At 41.8% G+C, this 17,653-nt stretch overlaps 1 protein-coding gene across 1 annotated transcript in view; it reads left to right on the top strand.

Annotated features, from left to right (window-relative positions):
• Positions 1–1,489: 1,489 nt before the first annotated feature.
• The window catches only part of fbxl16 (F-box and leucine-rich repeat protein 16), a 29,877-nt gene continuing 13,713 nt past the window's right edge, over positions 1,490–17,653 (top strand). Inside the window, exons 1-4 of the mRNA XM_031734321.2 lie at positions 1,490–1,757; positions 13,238–13,943; positions 15,448–15,690; positions 15,865–16,130. Of these exons, the coding sequence (XP_031590181.2) occupies positions 13,245–13,943; positions 15,448–15,690; positions 15,865–16,130 (1,208 nt within the window). The 5' untranslated portion in view covers positions 1,490–1,757; positions 13,238–13,244. The remainder of the gene's footprint in view (positions 1,758–13,237; positions 13,944–15,447; positions 15,691–15,864; positions 16,131–17,653) is intronic.

Below are 17,653 nucleotides of genomic sequence, written 5' to 3' on the forward strand. Positions count from 1 at the left end.
CGCTTTGTGTGCATCTATGTGGGTGTATCTCTTTGTGCCAAAGTGGGTGGGAGGCTGAACAGGCTTGTAGGACTCTAAAAATAGAATGCTCTCCAGCTCCCTGCCTCTTTGGACTGAGAGAGTGGCACAGCAATAAAGAAAAAGGGAGAAAATGGAGAGTGGCTGGACAGATCAAACACAGGAGGAGAGTCTACCGTGGCGTCACTTCCTTATCAAAGCACGGCTTTTAAAGAGATGCATTCCCAGTAGGAAGTAGTTATTCCAATAAACTCTATAGAAAAGCTGGACCCAGCTTCTTGGTCCAAAACTACAGTCAGTATTAAAGTGCTATTGAATTTGTACTCACTGTTTGTGACAAATCTCAGGTTTTGTAATCAGGAAATGTATTTGCACCATATATTAAGAGTCAGATGTCATGATCCTTTCAAGCACAGCTAGATAAATATAACTGAAATTAAGATTCCAAATTTAAGGGCTCTGTGAACTGGAAAGAAGTCAGTTTTTGCTGCCTGCTCATTTGTCCAAGTGTGCTGGGCTGGAATATTAAGGAATAAATCATAATAACATAGAAATGATAAATCAATGGATGCAATGGGCAGGATTCCAAGTTTCCCCATTGCTCAGATAAACTGTGCACTTTTCTTGCTACATGTTATTATAACTTCTAGTGAAGGTGTATTGTCCGTGCTCTGTGGCCTTACATGATATTCAAGTAGTTTTCCTTTGAACTAAGACTGCGTTGCTGTAGTAACGAGTTTTCAAGTTTAAAAGTAGGACTGCATATGTCTGCCACTTTTTAGCGTCCCTTTTCTCTTCTCCTTTTCTTCTTCACCCCCTGTCCATGCTATCTTTGAAGATAATCATTTTAGTACATCCCTCATAGTGCATAAAGTAAAAGCTTCCAAGGATCAGTGCATTTCCCAAATCAGTGACCAGAAGACTGCAAAACGAGAATCCGCGTATCCTGCTGAACTGACATCTGGATAACTGTGGCAGCCTTAACTGTTTCTTAAGGTCAAACACCAGTTTTTCACAGAGCATCTTCCTACAAATGCTGTAATAGTCGGAGCATGTGGAGTCACCAAGTTGGTGGAGAGTTAAATAACTCGCTACTTATTTCACACGTTTATTCATTAGCAAATTGTTTAATGTTGCTCCAACTTCTGTGTCATATGAGCGGCCTAAGCACAGTTTTGTGTGTCCTCCACAGTAATGGGGGTTGAGTGAAGTTTGCTGTCTGGAGCAGCTGAATGACGTGCGCTGTTGCTTCAGGTAGCAGTCACATACACACACGGGCACAGGTAAAGCAGCTGTTGGTGTTTAGTTTTCGGAGTGTGCAGCATGCAGAAGCTGCTGCTCCTCGGGTTACATAAGAAGCAGACACGGTGGCTCTGTGCACGCTGCTGTTCCAGCTGCCCTCGCCTATCTCTTTAAATGAGACTGAGCCTCTCCGCTCTGCGTGTGTGCATGTGTGTGTGGAGGAGAAATTACGAGACAGAAAGGGCCACTGTAGGACTCGGCGATCGAAAACACAATAGACAAGCTCTTGTGCTTGGATGCGAACGACTTTGCAGAGGAGCCGAATGTGGTTTTCTGTCTATGGCGCATCTTTAGCTCGGCGATTGGACGCAGGATCAGCTCGTAATAATTATTTATTTCGCCCATTCTGCGCCGCACCGGTGGAAGAACCGTGATCGAGGCAGCGACAGCGACGAGCTGATCATGGATTAATGCCCGAGTGATTTTTCATCTACAAGGTAAACTGCGAAAAGGGCCGGCCGAGGGAAATGTGTCCGTGGTCGCAGGGTGTAGGTGTGTGTGGCGGGGATGGATGGATGGCGTTACTTTATGGCAGCAGCATCCACGCCGCAGCTCCTCCGCGCACAGCGAGGAAGAGGAGACTGCAGGAAGAGGGTGATGTGGGTGAATGGCGGTGGATGTTTTAGTTCTTTGTGTGCACGGTGAGGCCTTCAGGAGCCGGAGCTGATCAACCGCATCGAGCTGCGTATTGTTAACAAACACAATGACGTCAACGTCTGTCAATGACGCACGCTCTTTCGTTCTTGTTTGTTTAACAATGAAACAGGCTTTAGGAATCCATTTGGACTGCAATGTTTCCTTTGTGTTGCTGCTGTCCCCCGGTTCCACCCATGATGCTCTGTCAGCTCTTCTTCATTCTCTGTGGGCCGGCTACGCGTTTCTGCGCTTCGTATTTTAAAGGCTCCTTAAGTAGGTCAAATTTAGAAAAAGCAGTATGTTAGGAAAGCCTGCTACCAAGAGCTCGCTTCGAATTTAAATGTGTGGGACATCTTTCAGTAATGCAGTTCAGGATGGTTGTTAGGTCATTCTTGGTAAAGGGCCACATCCTTTCAAATCCACACCCATGCAAGTTTTTCACTTGTGTATGTTATCGAATAAAACCATCTCAGTGGTATCACGAGAGTTCACCAGAAAACAGGTAGTTTCAAGATGGCAAACAGTGATATATTACATGTAGTGATATACAGGCTGTTTCAGGCTGGCACTCATTTCCTTTAATCTGACAACAACTAAACCATTGCAGGCTTCACTGGGAGGGATTCTGCTGTTCAGGCATGGGTCACCCCTGATGTGTCACATGACTTCATTCACACATAGCAACACAAAAGAATAGTTTTGTTAAGTTACACTCATCATTGATTTAAATGTTTTGGCTATATTGGGCTTTGAGTTGTTCTTTTTCTACAGTGAATGCTCAACACACACTTTAGACTGCGCTTAAAAATGGTAATTATTTGGTTTTCTTTGTCCATAAAAGAACACAGGGTCAAAAATATACAAAAATCAACATGTAATAAGAATTTAGTGATTAATTCTACAATGTCTGCCTCCTGGTGACGTTCTCTTACTTTTCTCTGTATGAACAAACGTGAAAAAGAGAATTGTAGGTTTACTCAGGTCGGCACTGTCTTAGTGTGAAGCTGTTATTAAAGAGTGTGTGTGAGGAGCCACTCGACAAAGGTCCAAACTGTCAGCCTCAGTGGAGAAGATGCTGGTTCAGATCCAGCCCAGAAACCAATCTGCACATGCCAGGCATGAACTGGAAACATATGTCACTTTCCACTGTCCATCAAGGTTTACATCACCATGGAATGAGAGGCTACCATCTAAACCTGACACTTTATAAAGTTTATAGTTGATCGTGTGAACAAAGAAAAGTCATTTTTGAAGGGAAGCTTTATGGTGAGAATGTTTGGAGGAGTCGAGGTGAGTCGATCAACCTGAAGAAAGCTGTACTGGCTGCTAGGCATGGGGCTGATACATGTTCTGATCCACTGAAGCAGGCAGACAGAATTCTTCAGCGTCAAAACTTCAGTTGAATAAGTGTATCAGCAAGGCAGAAACACCTGCTGTGGAGCAAGGCATACGGAAGTTGTGGAATAACCTTTCCAAAATAAAAGCATGTGACTTTTGGTTGTGTAGCTCACAACGTTGAGCAAGCGACCCGTATGCCACAAAGGTACAGCAGAGACCCGAGTTTGGATCTACTTTGGACCATTTGCATGTCTTTCCTCTGCTCTCTCTCCCAGCGTTCCCGTCCACTCTCAACTATTCTGTCGTAATAAAGGTTAAAAAAACTAAACCCAACAGTACTTTAAAAAATTAAGTCTGTGCAGGGAATACAATCATTTATATTGAACTAACCCAAACTCGGCTACTAAAAATTTATTTTAAGGGAAACTTACCAAAGGGACATTTGACCAAATCTAAGTTGTGCTTTAGAATAGAAATGAAGAATCCTTGAATTGTCCCACAGGGGGAAATTTGGTTGTAACAGCAGCAAAAAACAAACAAACAAAAACACACACACACACACACACACACACACACACACACACACACACACACACACACACACACACACACACATAAACAGGACACAGAACAGAAACACACACAATTTTTACATATTTACATCATGGACAATAGTTACCAAAACAGAGTAATGTACAGTTATTAAAATTAAGAACAAATAAGTGGCAAACCCAGGTTGGAGTGTGCAGACAGAGCAGGATACTGAAAGATGTTTTTAAATAGTTAAGAATATTTAGAATAATTAGAAAAGTGTAGATTGCGTACTTTATGCACAGTTTTGACCCTGCATGTATCATTTTACCCTGTATTCATTTAAAAGCAAGCAGACAAAAACCCCAAATGCTGATGGCAGGTTTATCATCATGTCGCTCGAGGAAAAGTCAACCCCTTCTTCAATTCATTGGCTTCTTGTTAAACCTAGAATTGAATGTCAAATCATTCTCCTCACATAAACTCTCCTGAGTGGGTGGCCCCCACCAGAATATATATGTTATTACCATATTACCCAAACAGAGCTCTTAGAAGCTTGTACTTATAGTTTCTAGAGTTTTCAGCTGCCCGGCTCCTGTCCTGCTCCAACACACCGCTTCTCACGCTCACGACTTCTCTTTATATCCCCCAGGCTTTTACATGCAACTGTTGAATGTGACTGATTACTCTCTGCCATCATTTTTTGGTGTGTTTTGCGGTTTGATCTTTATGTCTGGCGTGTCTTTTCCAAGTGCATGCAGCAAATGGCTGCCTCTCCTTGAGCCCCATTCTGCCATAGGTTACCTAAAAAACATCCGACCCTTTGGTGGTCCGCTGTTTCTGTGCTGCACGTCTTTTGCCTGCATTGGTCTTCTGGCTGCCCATGTTGTCACAATTTTCAGATTGTAGTGCTTTTACCAGAATTTTTGATAATAACATCCTAACTTTATAACAAAAGTATTGCATTAGTTTATATGTATATGAACATGGGAGAAATACAAACATACATATTTACATGGCGATGAAAGGTGTTTAAGCCATTCACAGACCAGTACGATCACGTGTATTCTTTTATATTGTAGGTTTTTTGATCCAAAGCAGAATTAGCACATCTGTTTCCCTCTCTTCATATTAAAAGGTGAACAGTTATCTACTCTGACCAGTTGGCAGCTCAGAGGAAAGAGAGAGAAAGAGAGATGAGGACACAACGTAGAGTAGAGAGAGAAGATGCTGAACTCGTATTTCACAGCTGTTCACCAAAGCTCTCAATATGTGGTCAAAAGAGATGTCAGTGCTAAGAAGGCCATCACAAGAAATACCAACCAAAACTGTTCGAGACATGGCAAAAAATTCCTGTTTCATCTGATAGATTCTTAACAAGGAATGCACACAAAGACCACAGAAGATAATTAAAGTGAATGATCTCACACTTCTTTCCTTGGATGAGAAAACTGTCTTTACAAAATCTAAGTCAGTAGCACTGATCCGTATCACTATCACAGTCTACCATCAAGACATGTGAACGAAAGGCTTACAACACGGTGCAAACCACAGGTTACACTCAGTACAGGAAAGCCAAAAAAGCATCTAACAGTTCCAGTGGACCTGGGTCACTGGTGTTTATGATGCGACTGCTGATAGAAATAGCACGATGGATTCTGACGTGTACATGGCTACAGTCCTGTGAAAAAGTCTTTGCCCCCTTCCTGAATTTTTCTTTTTGCCTTTTTTTGTATGTTTGTCACACTGCCATGTTTCATGTCATCAAACAAATTTTAATATTAGACAGAGACAACATGATTAAATAAAAAATGCAACGTTGATCAGCCACATTGGAGAGTTTTCTAGCATGAACAGCCTGAGATGCTTTGACATCTCAATCAGATTTAAGATTTAAGTCCGGCCTTTGACGAGACCACTCAGTTACAGCTAGCTCTCTCCAGGTCCTGAGACAGCAAAGCAGCCCCAGACCATCGCACTACCACTGTTGGCATGATGTTCTTTTTATGAAATACTGTGTGAATTTTATACCACATGGAATAAGACTCAAACCTTCCAAAAAGTTCAGTTTCACAGAATTTTTTCCCTAAAGTCTTTTTTCTTTGGCAAATCTAAGATGACCCTTTGTGACCTTTTTTTGGTCATTTTTGTCCTTTGGGAAAAAATTTTATCCTCTGACCTTAAATAAGATAATTGAGGCCTGCAGTTCTTTAGATGTTGTTCTTTCAAGACTTCTTGTGTGATTTGTTGATGCAGCCTTGGAGTGATTTTGTTAGTCTGGCCACTTGTGGAAAGGTTCATCACCGTTCCAGGTTTTCTCCATGTGGTTTACTAAAGCCTTACAAATGGTTTTGTAACTCTTTCCATAGAAAAGTTACAAAACCAGGTTCTATTTAAGTGATTTCTTAATTCAGCAGGTCTGACAGAAGGTCAGGCCTGGGTGTGGCATGTGAAATTCAACTCAGCTTTCCAAAAAATGTGGTTAATCTCACATAATTCAGTTCATTCATGACTCTGTTGGCTCTACCCAACAGAGTAAATGGTAAATGGTTCTTATAGTGCTTTTCTACTCTATTTGAGCACTCTTTATACAACATGTGCTGTCCCCTCATTCACACAAGCACTTCTTTCTGCACCTAAGTGCTTTCTATCTGACATTGACACTCATTCATACTCCAGAGGATGCAGTTTGCTCAGAGAGCAAATTTGAGGTTCAGTATTTTACCCAAGGATACAAACTGAAGGAGAGAGACCACAAACAAGTAGCTGACAGTGGCTGCAGTAAAGGTTTAGCAGAGCATCTCAAGGGATTCAACCGAATAAATTTAAAAAAAAGTATAGAGTGTAAGAATAAGAAATGAAAACAAAAATATTTAGAATTTTTGATAGTTTCTCTAGTTGTCTTGATGCATGCTCAATCATGCAGGTAAGGAAAAAAGGTTGATTCTGTTCATCTGGACGTTTTCAGTGGGAGAAACATTTCATCCAGGTGACTTCTTCAGTCTCAGCTGACTGCAGGTTTCCTCAATCTTACAAACAGTACATTTGCACAATGATTGAAACCAGCCCACTGAAGGAACAATGGGCTGGGAGGTCAGTTCCTTGATCATTAATATAATTCTCATGATCATTGATCAAAACTCACTGAAAATACTACATCCACATGAACAGAATCCACCTTTTCTCTAGTTGATTTTGAGCCTCTGATAATCAGCAGTGTTTGTAAAAAATACGTCCTGGGAGAGGAATATATCATGTCAAACGTATCGGTCCAAGTACAGAACCTGGTGGGACTCAAGCAACTCGTTTACATGAACAAACTGGAATTTATCAGTGGAATGAATTTCCTTTAATAACAGCAGTTTGTTTTAGTCATTAATGGCATTGAATCCTGCATCAAGGTCTAACAGGACCTCAGTGCAGCAGAGACAAGCTCACAGTCAGAGGCCATAAGACGATTGTTCGTCACCTGTACTCGTGTAGATTTCTGTAGCTGATTGACAGCAGCTGAAATCCATCTTTGATTGGACGATATCTGGGACAAGTAAAGGCTTTTAAGGAATATTGTAATGACTGCTACATAGTTGACTAATAAAGAGAAACTGATCATATTTAACATTGAAGTAAAACTTCAACAACAAAGTTTAACAGTGTTGTATGGACAGCTCTGATAGACATGTTGAAACATGGTTTGAACTTATATATCATAAAGTAGTTTGTAAGTCAGGCATGCTCTCCATCTCAGACCCGTGTGTCAACTCCCCGTCATTCCCTGTTGGTTCCTTATAGTAGAATTAGATCACATTGACCTTTACGGATTGTTTTCACTACAGCACATGTGAAGAAAATCAAAGTATGAAAAATGCAAAAGATTCACAACTAAAATGACATGTACAAAAATATGACAACCATAAATGTGAATAGGCAGGTCTGGGCTCTCAAAGATTGGGTAAACTTAAAAAAAAAACAACTTATATTTTACATCAGCGGTCTCCAACCTTTTTTGCGCCAGGGACCGGTTTATGCCCGACAATATTTTCACGGACCGGCCTTTAGGTGTTGCAGATAAATACAACAAAAATAAAACTAGTAACGGTACCGAAAGAAGATTTATTCATAACACACGTGAAAAGACCCAGGAAAACCGAGTTAACGATAAAAACGATAACAAAATAACGCTGAAAACCGATAAAAACCCTGAAAACCATACATTTCACACCTGAGCCTCAACTCTCGCGGCCCGGTACCAAACGACTCACGGACCGGTACCGGTCCGAGGCCCGGGGGTTGGGGACCGCTGTTTTACAACATCTTCAGCAGAGATATTCATGACATTAGGTAATTTTTATTATTTATCCCTTTTTAAATACAATAACCTTCAGATTAGCCCTGTGAGCAGGTTAGGGTCTCTGTCAGAAAGTGTTTGAACATGTATACACCTGCCTGCTCCCTTAGGTCGGCCAATCAGCAGCTCCTTAAGGTACCAGAAACTAAGTATAACTTTAGAGGTGACCGTGCATGCTAGGCAGGCCTCTTCTCTTCTTAAAACTGATTTATTTGCTGAAGCCTTTGGCACTATGTTTCATTTTATTTTTCTTTATGCTGTTTGCATATGTACAGCACTTTGTGAAGCCTGGTTTCATGTTAAAGTGCTGTATAAATAAAGCTGGTATGGACCTGTGCCTTCATTTAAAAGCACACAGTCGGTGTGTTTTTATTAAAAAATAAAAAACTAACATTAAAAATAATTGTCCCTTGTGCCTCGCTCAGGACAATATTGTCCATTTATTTATTTGTGATGTTGTGATTATTTCCACTGTGGTAATGCAGATGAATATAAAAAGGGTTTGTGGTCAGATTTGGTTATTTCAGGCTAGCTGACTCAGAAGGAATCATCAAACCCTGGTAGTGAAAAGTAAATGAGACCCTTCGTATGCTCGGATCTGTTTGGACCTGACAGTTTGTAAGAAGATGGAAATGTCCAGTGCTCTGCCATGAATATTAAACTGCTGCCATTTTGCTATTGAAATGATTATCCCCTATGGTGATATTCAAAGATAGGTATAAACAATATTTTGACTGACGGTGATGTTTACAGTGGGTGTCAAAATGATTTATAACAGATATTTTCTTTCAAACAAACACGTCTGTACCTCAAAAAAGTAACATAAAGGGAAAAAGTCCAACATTGTGATGGACTTTTTACATTTGTGAAAAAAATGTAAAAAGTTGTTGTATGGCAGTAATAAATATACTGAAGTTACCATAATTACTGGGATATAGCAGATATAACTAATGTTAATGCAGGGCCTTTGTTTGAAGAAGAATATTTAACAATATTATATTCACTTAGTTAATTTCAGCACTTTCTTTTTGCTGCTACAGGATATTATAACTGAAAATAAGCAAGATGAACTTCTTTCTACAAAAGCTTGGTCGAGTTGCAGAGGAAGTCAATTACATTAATAACAGTAACATGTATTTGAAGTCATTTTACTTTTTGTAAAGTCTCATTAAAAATATTATCAGTGCCTCAGGGGATAAAAATGTCTCATTTGTAAAACTTCTGTAAAGTTTTATATTTGTTACTTATTATTATCCATCCATTCTCCTCCCAGGCGGACATGCCCAGAGCGCCTCACCCAGGAGGCATCCTTGCCAGATGCCCAAATTGCTCAACTGGCTCCTTTCAGTGTGAAGGAGTAGCGACTCTACTCTGATCCCCTCTCGAATGAAGGAATTTCTCCTATGTCTAAGGGGAGGCTGGCCACCCTTTCTGCAATTTCTGCCACTTATATGTGGGACCTCGTTCTCTCAGTCACTACGCAGAACTTGTGACCATAGGTGAGGGTAGAGCTTTGCTGATGAGTCGGACTAATTTCTAACAACGTGGACCAAGCTCCTCAAATTGTTGTATAGGGAACGAACAGCTTGTAGCAATGGGCCACAGACCCCATACTCACAAAGCACTGGGGTCAAATGCCTTCTCCAAGTCCAAAAAACACATGCAGACTGGTTGGGCAAAATCCCACGCACCCTCAAATCTCCTTGAGAGGAGAGAGAGCTGGTCCAGTGTCCCACAACACGGACGTATCTGAGGTTCGACTTACAGACAAATTGTACTTTCCAGTAGTCTGGCATAGTCCTTCCCAGAGAGGCTGAGGAGTGTGACCCCCCCATGTACTCGGGGGTTCGGGGGTCTGGTCCACCTGAGTCTGCCAGTCCAGAGGAATTGCCCCAGATCGCCACGCGATGCTGTAGAGACGTGTCAACACAACAACCAGGGACTAAAATATCTAGATTTATTTTAATGTCTAACAACAAACAAACATACTACAAACACACTAAGACATCACACACTGTCATACAACCAAAGCCTTATTTGAATCTAAATTTTGCACTCCGTTCCTTCAGCTCTTTGAATTTCTTAGAGCCTGTCTGGTTAAAGTCACTGGGTGTCATACACAGTGCATACACACATGCACGTGCATTTACCCTCGCCTGTGTCACTGTGTTTCTCAGAAGAGTCCTTATAGTTTTCACAGCTCCTGCTGTGGTCATGTGGGTGTCTCAGATTACTGACCTGTAGCATCCTGGTCTTAGCTGATAGGAGTGGCATGCTAGTAGTTGTACTCTGACCTTTGACATCAACAAGACCTTTTCTCCCTGCACTGGATATTTTCTCTTTTTCAAACCATCTCTGTGACGTCATGTATGTCTGTGTGGCAGAATCCTACCAGGTCAGCAGTTTCTCAAACACCAGCCAACCACATTCACTTAAATCATCACCATTCTGGTCCCCAACTTGAACTTCACCAGGTCAGCTCGACCTTGTCTAAGTGCACTGAGTTGTTGCTAGGTGACTGACTGATTAGATATATGTGTTAGTAAGCAGATGAGCGTGTGTACCTCATGGAGTACATGCCTGGCACATAGATTTATTCTTTTAAGGAAAAACAGAGATAGCAGCAGGACCCTCTAAGAAATGCAGCAACAGGTGGTCTGTGTCGAGCTTTCAGCCTTTTCTCGTGTTTTTTACTCTTTAAAGCCTCAACCTGTTATTTGTGCCTTATTCTCAGTCATGTATTAATATTTTTATTTACAGTTTAGTTTGGCTTTCTGGTTTCCTTCTTGCCCAGTCTTTGTGTGCTCTGTCTGGTTTGCTGATTGGATGCCTTTGTATTACCCCTGCTTTTAATACTACTCCACAATTTGGATTAAAGACATTTATTTTATTCTGTGTTTTTGCATGAATGCCATCCATCCCTTTTTTAACTGATGGGCCTGTATCAGTGGTCACAGGGTGGAGGGTCGGGTAGCTAACAGGAGAACCCACACAGATGGGAGAGAAACATGTGAACTCCACACAGAAAGGCCCCGACTAACTGATGGATAACAGGCTGTCAGGTCAATTTTATTTATATATCACAAAATCAAACAGTTGCTTAAAAGTGCTTTCTATATTTCCTGAATTATTTCACACAAACTCTTTGCAGTTGTTTCAAATATACAATATTTCATGTACTTTCATTTTGTTATTTTTTTATTGTAGTCTTTCTTTAATCAGCTAGTACTGTGGGAAACTGAAACAGACACTCCACAGCTGCACCCACAGTTCATAATGCTGAGTGAGAATTACACGTGAGGGATCAGATTACTGACATTTCCTGCAAATATCACCTTCATGGCAATATGTGTGTTTCCTCTACTCAGGAATGTTGGATTTCATTGAGAGATTTGTATATATTAGTGCTTTTTTGTAACCTTGTAAACTCTGTAACATAAATAGTTTAGTCTGTTACAGTTACTGTCGTGGAGCAACTGTAACCCACATCATTTCCTGTTCTGATTCTGATTTAGTGCTTTCAGAAAGAGAAGCCTGTAATATGGGACAAATGTCAAGATAATTTAATTCACTTCAGCTTCATTTATATAGCACCAAACTGCGACAACAGTCACCTTAAAAACATTTACTATTGTAAAGACTCCAATAATACAGAGAAGACTCTGATAATTAAAGAACCCTCTGTGAAACAATCCCTTCCTGTGATCAGTGATGATGTGATGCACACCCAGACAGTTTGATACTGACCATCACAGAGTGGCATGTCTCTTCCTGTTTCGATCCTTTATTTATTCATCAAACATCTCGTTTTCAACACAGACCTGGCTATTTCATGTGAATCAGTGAAACTCTGTTTAGCACCGCTGCTACGTGGCACAGCAGACTGTGTGTAGCATCATTTTGCTTTATCTGTGCAGTCTTTAAGGTTAACTTTGCATCTGTGATATCAGAGTGACTGTTTCAGCTGCTTTGCTCTGATGGGTTCTCCTGACGTTACTCTGAAGTGTTTGCTTTCTGAAACACTTCATTGTGCTCGCTGTAGCCACAGTTGCTGACAACACTGGCGTATTATGTAATGGATGAACTTTGTTTATGCTACTGCAGAGGCAGTGCCAGTCTGCTGAGGAGCTGACAAGACATGAAAGTGAGAAAATGCACAATGTGTTCTTACTGAAAAGTGCCTTTGTTGTGCATACATGCACATATAGCATCACAGCTAGCTGTGTTAGTAGAGGGAGATAGTGCTGTGCATCTGAAGCACCATAGTCACCATGTTGTATAACTGAGTGGTTTGAGCTTTCATGCTACTGATACAGGGAGGGCACATGGAACAGGCCACACTCATTTACACTGTGTTGTCTTTTACTTAGATATCATGTCAAGTTCTTTTAAACATTAGTGAGACGGCTGAGTGTTCAAATAACAGGGTTACTTATACGTTTCAAACGTAACATGAGGGTTAGTATCTCGCACAAGACTACAGACTGCAGCAGATGGGGATTGAACCAGCAACCTTCTGATTAGTAGATGACCAGTCTAAACTCCTGAGCTACAACTGACTTACCTCCTCAGTGGCAGATGTTACAGTAATACCTGCCCTGGTAGGTTCTCTGAGGGCAGACTGGTCCTGGCCAGCAAAGTGTGATTCACACTGAAACATGTTAACTCACCTGGATCCAGGTTATCCAGGCCCCACCCTAGAGCCAGGTCTTGGGGAGAGTGAAGACTGACAGGAAAGAAAGAGGGGAAGACATGCACGCCGCGGGCCGGCCGCTCTCAGCCGTGCAGCATGTGGTCGTCTGCTTATTCCAGTGAGCTAAACTGGCGCCCATGACAGCAGAGATATTAAAGAAAAGAAATGCCACATAATAAATCTGCAATATCAGTTTAAATAGTTTAAAGTGATCTCAAATGTATTAGACCTGTAAATCTGAATATTGTTTAAATCTAAATTCATAATCATTTCCACAGAAATGTGTTAGATTAGTAATTTTTCATTCCTTTGTAAATTTGTCTCCAGTTTTTCAGTGTTTAATGGCGCTCTTTGCATTTGCTTTCTTTCACCAGATTCCCAATGTTGAACATGTCCACACCGAGTGAACTGAAGTCCCCCTGTGTGACTCGTAACGGTATGGTGAAGTTGCCCCCAAGCCAGCCCAACGGCCTGGGCAGTGCAAGCATCACCAAGGGGACGCCTGCCGCCAAGAACCGCCTGTGTCAGTCCTCCTCTGTACCCTCCATCCTTCCTCCTCCACCATCTTCTCTATCCTACCACCATCACCACCTGGATGGTCCAGGTATGCCCCACGCTGCAGCTCCTCTCCTGCCCTCTGAGCCTGGGAAACCTCTGGTGGGTCTGAAACCGGCTCTTTGCCAGCTCCCTCCTCTCACCCTGCCCAAACCTGTACTGCTGGAGCGCCAGCTGGTTCTGGATGAGAAGCTGCTCAACCGGCTGCTTTGGTACTTCACCACAGCGGAGAAATGTGTACTGGCGCAGGTGTGCAAGACGTGGCGCAAGGTGCTGTACCAGCCTAAGTTCTGGGAAGGAGTGACACCCATCTTGCATGCTAAGGAGCTGTACACCTTACTGCCCAATGGGGAGAAGGAGTTTGTCAGCCTCCAGGCCTTTGCTCTGCGTGGATTTCAGTCGTTCTGTTTAGTCGGTGTTTCAGACCTTGACATTTGTGAGTTCATTGACAACTACCCGCTGTCCAAGAAGGGTGTTCGGTCAGTCAGCCTCAAGAGGTCCACAATCACAGATGCTGGTTTGGAGGTAAGTGGCAGTGTGTTTGGAATAAAACGTTCAGTGTGCCTGCATCATTAAAGTAGTCCAAGCCATACCTGCAAGAGTGGAGCCATTCCAGCTCTTCCTTGCAGTTTCATCAGCAATGAAAGCACCGCCATTGATGTACCAATTTATTATCACTATTTGTGGATCGAGCAATTAAAAATGTAGATTTTACTCCCTCGTGTCTTAAATTGCATTTGTGTTTGATCTTTATAAACTGCTTTTTTCCTTCTCCTCGTTTAGTTCATGCTAAACCCTTATTTGAAGATGAATACAGTTTTTGTTTCCAGATAAACAATCTTTGGCTCACTTTCCCTGACACAAACCTCGTGTGTTTTTATGCAGTGAACATTTCAGTAGCATGTGTGTTCTGCTGAGACAAACTGGTGACATGTAACCAGCGAAACAGAGGTTTTAAATAACTGGCAGCTGTTATACCCAAACTGTGTCTGTCTTTACATCAGTTTCAGCCCTGAAATTTAAGGCATCACTGCTGATGACACTACTGCAGTAACAATATTATAAAAGTCTGTGAATTAGACTCTTTTTGCTGAAAATATAAAGACTTATAACCAGTGACAACTGTTGCATGAAACATGGGATTGATGTGCCAGTAATGAGTGGAGCAATGATGGATTTTGCATAAAGAATGTTTCAGTTGTATTTGCGTATATGCGTTAGCTCAGACAGCTGACTTCTCACGTTGGTCGTTGAAGCGTGATTGATCGATGGTCTTTGCCCTGCTGACAGAGGTCCAGTTTTAGGTTTCTTGAACACAGAAGGTAGACAGTTGATCACTTCATGGTCAGCTTAGGTTTGTGCTGGAGCCTGTATCAGCTAACACAGGGAGACGGGCAACCATACACACTCACATTCACACCTTTCACTGTCCTGTGGGAGGACCCCACAGTGATTGGATGATTACTAGATATTTAAAAACTGGCTTTTAGATCAGAATTTATGGTTCTCTTGATCACTCTTATTGATTGGCCTTACACATAGTGGCAGTGTGCCAGTAATAGCAATCACAGCTTTCTAACACATGGTATACTGAGAATGAAAGATTGTGGGCTTGAGTTTTTTTTCATCCATCTCATTAATCTGAGCACAGATGTAGATTGTATTATTGCAGGGTCTTTACCTTATAATAATAAGTGCCTTGAGGCATCTGTTGTTGCCATTTGGTGCTGTATAAATATATAAAATCTAAATGAATTGAACTGAAAGATTTGCACGACTGCTGGTGTCAATGAGCTCATCATGAAGCCTGTGGGGCTACCAAAGGTTTATTGCATGTCAGACACTAGGTCTGATAGTGAGGACCTCAGCACTTTCTCTCCTTGCTGTGTAGCCTCATACAATGATTTCATTCATTCATGTTTTTTTTAGATAATATGTTTTAAAATGTTTGCTGTCCAGCACAGACTCAGGAGACTTTACAGTGTCTGTGGGTATAATTACATTTCACATGTTATTTCTTGTGTTTCAGGTTATGTTGGAGCAAATGCAGGGCCTGATGCATCTCGAACTGTCAGGCTGCAACGATTTCACAGAGGCTGGCCTCTGGTCGAGCCTCAACGCTCGGCTCACTTCCCTCAGCGTCAGTGACTGCATCAATGTGGCGGATGATGCCATTGCTGCTATCTCACAGCTCCTGCCCAACTTATCAGAGTTGACCCTGCAGGCTTACCATGTCACTGACACAGCCATGGCCTACTTCACAGCCAAGCAGGTAGGAAGTTAAAATAATAATAATATAAAGTACTGCCTAGTCTAGCTGTCCTCAAGCTTTTTCCTATATTGGACTTCTTAGAATCCAAAGAACTTTTTTTGGCTTCATCTTTTTTAATGGCAGTAATTCCTTACTAGTTACTGACATAATTAAAAAAGTAAAATTCGTCCACAGGGCTACACCACCCACACTCTGCGGCTTCACTCATGCTGGGAGATCACCAACCATGGTGTGGTAAACATGGTCCATAGCCTGCCAAACCTGACTTCTCTCAGTCTCTCTGGCTGCTCCAAGATCACAGATGACGGTGTTGAGCTGGTCGCTGAGAACCTGCGCAAGCTCCGCAGCCTGGACTTGTCTTGGTGCCCTCGGATCACGGACATGGCTCTAGAGTACATTGCCTGCGACCTGCACAAGCTGGAAGAACTGGTGCTGGACAGGTCAGTGTTCTTTGCCGTCCTGCGCACGTAGACGGTCATATTTATACAAAAGGAAGTTACAATATTTAATCCGCTTCAGTGGCAATAAAGATACAACTCATGCTCATGCAGGTATTTAAGCTAGGGATAAAATGTTTACTGGCCAAAGGTTACAGATGTGGAGATGAATTGCTGTGTTTCTCATCCATCTAGCAGTGCTAATCTGCTGCCAGAATGAACTTGGGGTATTTTGCTTAAGGTCACTTTAATATATGGAGGGCCTGCTGTCTGTGAGCACTGAATAGTGGACAACCTGCTCTACAGCCTGAGTTGCAGCTGGTGTTTTGTTGGTGCAAGAACTTGTAGACTTGGCCAATTTATCTTTAACACAGTGATGATTTAGTATGTATCAAGTGATTTTCTAATATTTAAGTGTCTATTTCAGTCCTCACATTTGAAGGCAGCGCCTGTGCGCCACATGTTAGTGTCCATGGCAAGGCACTGAGCTCCTCTGCTATCAGTGTGAGGAGCAGTTGTCGAGTGCAGTAATGTAGTGGAACTGGAAGAAACGTTTTCATTTAAGGCTTTTACGCACTAGACGCATAAAATCTTTGTGCAATAAAACTCATCTACTTATAATAAAGCCACTCACACTGACCGTGTAAATCTGCAGCATTCATGTTTTTTTAGAACTATAAGCATATCTGAACAATCAGACCTCTGATTGGGGAACAAGTGCACTTGTAATTTCGTGGAACAACTTCCACTCATGGATCAAACGGTGAAATCCTCCCCGCTGCTGCCTTTCCTGGGAAATGGATGAACCGAGAATTCCAGTTTCTTCCTTTTCTTATTCAGAAACACCAGCTCACCATCGCCTAATGTCAACTTTGTTTTTTTCACAGTATGTTTTTCAGGATGACGTTTTTGCAAAAACACAAGGCTTTCAATGTGTGTGTAGTGTGTTCAGAGGCACTGCAAGTTTGACTCTGAAAAAACGGAATTGCTTCTCACTTTTCCGCAGCGTGCTCAGTGTGTAAACGCCTTTCTCATTCATTCATTATTCATGTAACAATGTTGTTGTTGTATCATAGCTTGCTGTAGTTAAATAAAATAATATCAAGTATAACACAATTTCAGTGAAAAACTAAACTTCAGTAATACAGGAAGCAGATTTGGATTCCATGCATTTTCTGATTCAGGATGGCAGGCGGCTAGAGCCTATCCCAGCTGTATAACCTGGATAGGTCACTAGTGTGTACTTGATTATGTCATTGGGGTACTAATTCAATAAAAGGACTCGCTGTTAGGATCCCTGACAATGCATTGCTTTAAATGGAGAAAATCTTGAGGGATGGCTGTTATGAGGAAAAGCAGCCCAGAAACTCTACCAGTGGCACACATCGTTGTGTGCCTCAAATTTCGGTCTTTTACGCAAGCTAATCTGCCATTTTTCCTTGGTTAGGTTTAGGGATTAGAGATCTGATCTAAATTATCATATTAAAATTTGGGACACGTCATCAGTAGTGGACCTTGGATTCATC

The sequence above is a fragment of the Oreochromis aureus genome, linkage group 4 (assembly GCF_013358895.1).
Source record: "Oreochromis aureus strain Israel breed Guangdong linkage group 4, ZZ_aureus, whole genome shotgun sequence".
Lineage (NCBI taxonomy): Eukaryota > Metazoa > Chordata > Actinopteri > Cichliformes > Cichlidae > Oreochromis > Oreochromis aureus.